Source organism: Hipposideros armiger, unplaced genomic scaffold, assembly GCF_001890085.2.
Source record: "Hipposideros armiger isolate ML-2016 unplaced genomic scaffold, ASM189008v1 scaffold_74, whole genome shotgun sequence".
In the NCBI taxonomy this organism is placed as follows: domain Eukaryota; kingdom Metazoa; phylum Chordata; class Mammalia; order Chiroptera; family Hipposideridae; genus Hipposideros; species Hipposideros armiger.
Genome location: NW_017731424.1, coordinates 1,718,512 through 1,727,536, shown reverse-complemented (window position 1 = coordinate 1,727,536; position 9,025 = coordinate 1,718,512). Strand labels below are relative to the sequence as shown.

At 39.7% G+C, this 9,025-nt stretch overlaps 1 protein-coding gene across 1 annotated transcript in view; it reads left to right on the top strand.

Moving 5' to 3' along the window:
• Nucleotides 1–9,025, top strand: part of CACUL1 (CDK2 associated cullin domain 1) — an 84,008-nt gene that overhangs the window by 19,823 nt on the left and 55,160 nt on the right. Inside the window, exon 3 of the mRNA XM_019642911.1 lies at nucleotides 366–468. Within this exon, the coding sequence (XP_019498456.1) occupies nucleotides 366–468 (103 nt within the window). The remainder of the gene's footprint in view (nucleotides 1–365; nucleotides 469–9,025) is intronic.

Below are 9,025 nucleotides of genomic sequence, written 5' to 3'. Positions count from 1 at the left end.
GTGAGTTAGAAACTTTCTGCTCATTATCACTCTCTGTTCCTTATTTTGACATTCATTAAAATGAGAGAGAAGCTGATTTATAAGCAGTTGTCCTAGTCAGACTCTCAGATTACTTAGTACTGATAAAATATGTACTAGAGTACTCAAAAAGATTATTTGTAGCTAGTGGTAATACCTCTTTCATCTGAACACTGATTGGGGCAGGGTAAATTTTTATTTAAAAGTTGTGATTGGTCACGAATTTTAGACCTGAATTAATTATTCAACCCGTGGTTGTATATGCAAAGTATGTTTTAACCTTAGGTTGAATGAAGTGCTTTCTCATGAACTTGGTTTTCCTGTTTCTTCCCCTCCCCCCCCCACAGTTGTGTGTATAAATGTGTATGCCAGCAGCACTCGGAACAGATGTATAGTGATCTGATTAAAAAGATAACTCATCACTTAGAGAGAGTCTCAAAGGAGCTGCAGGTAAAGAACTGACTGACTATTGATTTTTGCTTTCTTGGGACTTTCTGACTGGTTGGAATTAGCCTGTATTATGTACATTGGAGGCTTGTTAATTTATGATATCAATTTATAAATATTTTCTAGATGGATATTGATCAAATCTTATAATCTTTGGAATAGATTTGAAATTTTGACATAAACTGTGGAAAATTTTAGATTTAATATATTTCAGACTTTAATTCCATTTATTAACATGCCAACATTTCTTTTATTTAAAACTTTATTTTTGTCTGTTAACTTCAGTATTTGGTGGCATTTGTAGTATAAATGTGTATATTTTAATTTTTTTTCTGGAACTTTTTGGAAATTATCTTGGAAGAGTGATTTGCCTACCAGTTTCTAAAATTTGCTGATACAAACAATAGCAGTCAGCATTTTGTTGATAACCCCTCTATAGAGGAACATCGTCCCAGCTGTAAAATCTGGGCCAAGTTGGGGAAAATACTCTATTTAAGGAAGCACTCGGCCCCTTGATTCCTACCCCAGCCCTCTCTGCCTCTCAAGTTTCCAGTGCTTGAAGGTCAGGCACTGTATTTTGNAGAGAGAGAGAGAGAGAGAGAGAGAGAGAGAGAGAGAGAGAGAAATATCTTCTGGTAGCCTCCTGAGAAAATGTGTGTGTGCATAATAGTTTCAGGTCTTCCATATAAAAAAGTGCTGCTTTCACACTTGACTGACAGTTTGGGTGTGGAATTCTTAACTGAAAAATTGTCTTCTTTGAAGTTTTGAAAGTGTTCTTAACATTGACTTGAAGCTTGCAGTATGAGAATGGAGAATTCAGGTGCCATTTTCATTCCTATTCTTTCATATGTGACCTTTTTTCCCTTGAGAGCATTTCTCGGATATTTTCTTATATTAATGTGTCAATATTTTTCTCCCTTTACATTTTCTCGATGTTCCCTTTTTTCTGGAATTATTGGTAATCAAATGTAGAATTTCCAGTTTTGATTCTTTAAGTCTGTTAACTGGTTTTTGCTCTGTTCTGGATGAGTTCCTTGATTTTTTTTCTTCTATTGCATTTTTAACAATGGCTAATTTTTAACTTTAAGAGCATTTGATTGCTTCTTTTTCATAACAGTGTTTTTAATTTTTATCTTACCTCTCTGAGGATAGTAATTATAGGGTTTTATTTTTAAGTTTTATTGTTTTAATTACCTTTGTTTTTATCTTTTCAATTTTTGTTTGTTTTGATCTCTCATGTCTGAGACTTTTGCAAATCTTGGTGATCCTTAGGCCTCTTCATATTTAAAAGTGAGAGAAGCTAATTGGTAGTTCTGTGTTTGCAGGAGGCCTTTCCTAGTAAGTGTTGGGCTTCTCTTCGGGCTAATTGGATGCAGAGCTGCTATTTTGTTGAGGAACTGCCAAATATTGTTAGTATGTGACTGTCTTTTCTCTGGGACTGTTCAGTTTCCCAAGGGAAGGATCTTTCATTCTGAGAGAATGATGAGGGTGGGGGGTTGGGGGGGGGTTGGTGGAGCAGGAAGTAAAGTGCATTTCTCCTGGCTGATGCATTCTAGAATTAAAGAGAAGGAGCAGGGTCAGATGTTTGAGCATTTCTGAAGTTGGCTGTTGACTTTTACTTAAAATCCACCAGCCCTATGCTTCACTCACTCACTCACTACCATGTATCTGTGTTTTGGAGTCCTAAACTTTTATCTTTCAGTTTCTGTGCAGAATAACACTTTTCTACTAGTTAGCCAACAGACTTGCAAACAGCCTTCACCTCACATCCCACCAACGCTCTGCCTCTAACCCTCACTCCTATCCTGTATTCTAGTCCTGGACTCCTCAGGGTCCTGCAGGGCAAGGTCACCACACTAAGGGGACTTCCACCTCAGCACACACTGCCTGGTGCTGCTACTTCAAAGTCAAACTTTCCTGGTCTTATTGCCATGGAAAGATTAACTTGTTTAAATCTTGCAGGAAATCACAGAATTTTAAAACAATGGCAAACCTGTAGTTAGCATGGCTTATATCTAATGTAATCTCAGTTGAGCAGATATTTTCTGTTTGAATATTGTGCAATTTTGGATTAGTTGAAGTTGGAGCCATAATGGATGTCTTGGTAGCCATTGACCTTTTCGTATATGTACTATCACAACATGTTAATTTTAGAAACTATATCACAGGCTCAAGCATGATGTAATTGTAGATTAATATTGTGCAATAACTATTCTAAAGGAATATCAATGTTGCCAGTAGGCCACTGCAACTAGTTTTCAGTTTTTCAAGATAGCCATGAAGGAAGTTTCTACTATTCTGTTACATTTCCTCAAATTGAGAAATGTGTGGATTTCTAGGCAGTAAAACCATAATAAGATGCATTTTCTATACCAGTTTTCCAGTGCTTGGGGAAAGAAACATGTTATTTGAAGCAAGGCAAAAAAGGAAGTTACATAGTTTCATATAGTTCCTATGTTACAAGCCTTATCTGGACCAAAATGTTTTCTTCTGGGAGGGTTAGAATATAATGGGGTGGGAAGCACAGAAAGCTTAATGTGTTAATGAGGACTTACATAAAATAAAAATAAGACATCAGTGTTATCTAGTTATTTATTTACATTAATGTAACTTCACGTGTACACGGATGTAACAACATTACAAAGAATGACTTCTTACTGATCACAGTAGACATTTTATATTGTCTATAGCATTTAAATTGAATTATGCAAACCACAAATCCTAAAACTTAGACACTCCCTAAACAAAGGGACACCTAAAAGCAACTTTTAAAAAGGTTTTAGCCTACTTTAGAAACAAGTAGGCTTCATTAGGACTTAACATTAGGGTGTGTGTGTGGGTGTGTGTGTGTGGGTGTGTGTGTGTGTGGGGGGTGTGTGTATGTGGGGGGGTTTCTCCTAATAAAGAAAAGGATATTTAAAGTATTTGGTAACTGACTTATTTGTCTTTTTTAAAAACTGGGCTTTTCTCTTAGGAGCCAGTAATTATTACTATCTCCTTTGCTAGTATTAGGTTATCTTACTTTTGAGAGAAATAAATAACTGGGGTTTTCTTTTTTAAAAAATAAAGTGACCCCATTTATTTATTATGTTACACTGCCTTGTTCTGCTTCTGGTCCTCCTCTTGTACTCTATTCCTTTTCTGTATTCCAAGAGGCAGGCTTTTAAAAGTCCCCTTTCTTAGCTTTGTTCTTGGTCTTCAGCTTGTCTGTCCATTACTTGGAAGATTCAGTCACCCTTTGTGCTGGAGGGAACGGAGCATTCCACCAGGTGGCCGTGTTTTGGATCACACAGATTTACTGGATTGTTATCCATAGATGGGCACACTGTGGCAACAGGAAGTCATCATTTTTCTCTGAGATTACATACGCTAGCCAGAGTTGAATAGAAAACCCCGAGCTCTTTTCTCGTACTCCATTCAGTTAGATTATCTAGTTGTAATTAATTATAGCTAATCTAAAAAGTCATGTTTGAGACATAATTGAAACTGTTCAATTTGGCTGAATCGTTTATTTCATAATTGCCATTACTATATTCTTAAGGAAGGTAGCTTTTTTGGTGGGGAGAAGGGATTTGGAAGAGTAGAATTTTAATAGTCTTTGACATGAAAACCGTTCCTAGCTGCCCTTAAAAATATTTTCTTTGCTACACTTACACTTTTATTTGACTTTCCAGTTCAAGTTATTCAGAACAAACAAACCACATGCTAGCAGTCGGGAACAGAGGGACACCTGTGACCCCTGGCTGTCCTGAGCGGCTGAAGCCGTAGCATTAGGCAGTGGTTTTCAAACCCAGAGATGCTGATGCTGCTCTGTGCATCACACTGTGAGGACCACTGATGTAAGGTAACGGCCAGTCTTCGCAGTAGACTCAGCGCATGCTCTCATTGCTGAATATATTCTCCCCTTACAAACCAATAACAACAAAAAAACTAAAAAGGATTGTCTAGTGGGCTTACCTGGTTTGCTTTAAGCCTGTGTGAAATCAAATAGGATTTAAGCTTTATTTCCAAAACAACTGATAAGTAGCATGCCTTGGACTGTTTTCATATTAAGCATTTATTTTGATTTTCATTAAATTAGTTTGCTTCACATGTCATTGAGTACCTCACATGTGCTTGGCACCGTTTGGAGTTGGGGCTCTAGAAGTGAGTTCCTCCTCCCTGGGACTGACGTCTTAAGTTGAGGGAGATTGATAATAAATGTGTCAAGTTCAGATAAGTTACTTGGATGAGGAAGTATAAGATTCGAACATAATTATTCCTGCTTGGTAGTAATGATATATCGCTAATAGTTTCTTTATTATTAACAACCTGGCAATATTTCCTGAACCTTACATTCCACTATTCCATGTATTTTAGACTTTAGTTCACTTTATTTTAGGAAAGGTCAATTAAACTACTTTCTTGGTAGGATTTGGGCTGCATGCTTGTTATCTTATAAACACGGGGTTCTAGGTTTAAGCCTTGTGGCATGATGTTTTGAGGCTCACAAGAGGGTTTTAAAAGTTTTTGAACTTGAATGTCTCTGGAGGGCATATGCGTTCTACGGTTCACTGAAGAGTTAGTTCGCTGCTCTTTTTCACCACGCCTCCTTTGCTCATTTAAGTTACTGGCCTGGATCTTGTAGGCATTGGCGTTCGTAATGCCTTCTTTAAACGGTTTAAAAGCTAGTGTATTGTTTACATGCTGGAAAATCTAACCTACGTAAAATTTAGTAATTTCACGGTAATTTCATTTTTGTTTAGGTTTCATGCTTTGTATTTCTTTTGGTAGTCTGAACTTTTCTGTGGGCAAAGTTGAAAGCAATTGATTCATTTCTCTAATAGGAGGATCTAGTTTTAAAGTTCAAGTTTTAAAGTACACACACACAAACACATACTCTTTGGGGCTGTATGTGTCAAATGTTAAATAAACCAAACAGCTGAGATATATATATATATATATATATATATATATATATATATATTTTTTTTAGTCAGGGATGGGGTTGAGATTAGCAAGGAAATAACAAGCATCTTAAAGGTTCCTGGATTGTAATTTTAAGTATTGACTGCAGATTTGTGTGAAAACCATCCTAACCTTTGGCTAAGAGTATATACCAACTAGAGCTGTCTCTTCAAACCACCTCTGACTGCAGGTGCTTGTCTGTTCTGCTGCTCTTTTGCTAGTGTGGTGAAGATTGGTTGGTCTCCTGAGAAGAAAGGTATGGTAGTGAGTATCCTAGCCCATTCAGGCTGCAGTCACAGGATACCATACAGCAGGTGGCTTATTTATTAGAGCTCTGGAGGCTGGGAAGCCTGAGATCAAGGTGCTGGCAGATTCAGAGGGTGGCAAGGGCTCATTTCCTGGTCTTCTCACTGGGCCCTCAGGTGGCGGAAGGGGAGAAGGGGCGCTCTGGGGTGGGGCACTGATCCCATTCATGGGGCTCTGCCCCCATGACCTAATCGCCCCAAAGGTCCCACCTCCTAATACCATCACATGGGGGGTTAGGATTTCCACATATGACTCGGGAGGGCACAAACATTCAGTCCATAACAGCCAGCATGTAAGGTCAGTTGAATTGGCTTCCTACTTATTTGTATTTCAAGGAAAATAGATGTGGAAATAGTTGCATATTTTATATATATATATGTATTTTTTTTTTTTTTGGGCCGGGAATTGAACTGCTGTTGCTCAGAGCTCATATGTAAATACAGAGAGGAAATAGAGAAAGCTTATTTTGGATGTGGAAACAGGCTTAAAAATTTTTTTACTGCATCTCATACTTTTATCATTTTGGTTTTACAAGTTCTTTTCGAAGATATTTAAAAGTAGAGCGTTGCCGTGTGGAAGACACTGGAGAGGCATTGGCAGTCACTGTTTCTGGTGGGACTTCATGCAGACTTATGGCTGCAGGACTTGAAACTTTCGGTTCTTTTCCCTCCTTAGTATCTTTGACTTGGTGATTTGCCGAAGTGTGAAGCCTGTGCTTGAGAAGTGTCCCCACCTGCAGCCATAGGTGTAGCTTCTGGAACTAAGCCGCCGAGGAGCCCACAGGATTGACATGTTAATGCTCAGCTTTCTGGGACTTAAATTTTTCTTTCTGAGCATGTCACTGTCTTTAAGGCTCAGTTCGCTGTAGAGCAGGTATTATGATGCGGTTTAGGTGACAACACTGATAGAGATTCAATAAGCTCGAATCCGAGTGGAAAGGGATTTCTTTTTTAGGTTTTTTATTTTTCAATCTTTGAATCTGCTGAAGGCAGAAAGGTAGTACTTTGAGCTAGTGTGTAATACTTCTCAACATCTGCTGTTCTCCCTTTTCACAGGGGAAGCGAGCTTCGATCTCAGAACCTGTAGCAGGCAGTAGGATCTAGCTAGAATTTAGTAACATTGTATTTATTACTGTCTTGCGTTCTGTTTAATGGCAAATGACACCTCTTTGCTATTTTTAATTTCTTTTTTTTTTAAAGTGCAATTAGTTTTAAGTGCAAGGGGATGATTCTAGGAAGTATCTGACATGACACAGAGACATGACACAGGGAAGGTAAGGAAGCCAGTAAAGAAGTCGCCACTGTGGGCGCCTGGGGCCTCCTCCCAGCGGGAAACTCGGCGTCAGTGCAGCACACGTGCGTCACTGAGAGTAAAGGACAAACTGGGGTCCTTACGCTGAATTCTCAGTAGTCCTCACTTGAAGGTGGTGCCTGCAGGTGTTAATTCTCCAGAACTTCCAACAGGCCTCTCCTTCGGGCAGAACAACGCCGGCAGCCAGAGAGGACGGAGGGGGGCGGGGGGGCAAATAATGGCAGGTGTCGACAGCCGCCTCTGTGGACGGGGTACATGGGCGGGACACCAGTAGTTTCTGCTGTGGTCTGGAACATGCTAAGCTTCTCCTCCATCCTCTTCATCCCAGTAAACAGCAACCCCATCCTTTGATGCTCAGGCCAAAGAGATTGGGGTCCTCCTTGACCCGCTCTCACAGCTCACATCAAACCATCAGCAGATCTCGTTGGCTCTTCTCGTCGCTCTCACTGCCACTACCTGTTCCAACCCTCATCACCTCCCAGCCTCCAAACTTCGTTTTCTCCTAACACAGCCCTTCCAGGGAGCCACAGAAAACCTAAGTCACATCAGGTCTCTTCTCGGCCCCAAATCCTCCAGAAGCCTCCATCTTACTCAGCAAAGCCAAAGTCTTTACAGTGGCCATAAGGCCCGACATGATTTGGCCTGTCTCTTCCTTCCGTGGGTGTGGATGTGTGCGCATACACGTGAGCTCGCCCACGAACAACTTTCTGTGTTTAGCCTTATATGTAGTCAAAACATTCCTTTCTTCCCTATTCCCTTCAGTGCGGGTTATGTGATTCTTTTGTAAATTAGAGTCATCACAGTGTGTATTCTATCTTTATCACTACATCCCGGTTGATGTTTAAAAATTTCCATACAGTAAATTTACTTTTACGGTATAATACACAGTTCTTGGTTTTGATGAATGCATGGAGTGGTGTATTCATACTGAACAGTTCATTGCCCTAAAACATTTCCACATCCTTCCAGCCCCGGCAACCACTGATCTGTCTTCTTCGCTATAGGTTTGCCTTTATTTTAGTGTCATATAAGTGAGACTCTTACAGTATGTGGCCTTCTCAGGCTGACTCTCAACACAATTCATCAAAGATTTGTTTCCATGTTGTGTAAATCAGCAGTTCATTCCTCAATTGTCCTTTAAAATAAATTTATTTAAGCAAAAGTGATTGATTTAAAATATTGAACACAGGTGGTACATAGATAGAAGAAATACCTTGAACTGAATGACTAAGGTTTGGAAATCAGGTATGTGATAGAATTGCTAGGTAAAGGCTTTGTTTTACCTGGTACTTCTGCCAGTGATTAGCCATGAACTTTTGGGGTAGCCAACCCTCTGCTCCCCAGTTTCTGGTAGAACGGTAGAATAGAATACTGATCTCTAATAGTTGTAAGCTCCGACCTCCTGAGGTAGTGGTGCTTCATAAGACACAGGCTGTCTTAGGTGCTTTGGATAGCTCTTTTTAACATTAGCTTCATTTCATTGTTATGTCACCCTTGGATTTCAGGTTGTTAGGAAGAGCTGTTATAAATGCTTTATTAATATTAAACCTGTAGGTAAGGAATCAGCCAGCCAGTAGAAATGAGGTGAGCCTTCACTGTAAGTCTCCAGTTCTTGGGTGTTTTTCCTGTTGGGCTTATTATCTAAAGTGTATGATAGTGAGAGCCTCCGTCAGCGGTGTAGTGATGTCTAGAGGCGCTGGTGGCTCCATAAACCTCTGCCGGTTTCTAGCATCCTCTTTTGTTACTGTAGTATTTGGACTTTAGTTTCCATTGTCATAGGCTTAGGTAGATTTTCCCAGGGGTGTCTGTAAAGATCAATTGATGGGGTTCATAGTTTCTTAGAACCTTACCGTGGTTCATGGATCGGCCATCTTGTCACATCATCGACAGTGCGTATTTGAAGGTCAGTGCATGTCTGAGAATCTCCACTGGCAGCAGAAGCTTGCAAAAACCAGGAGGGGAAACCAATGATATTTGCTTGCTGTGGTCTTTTTTT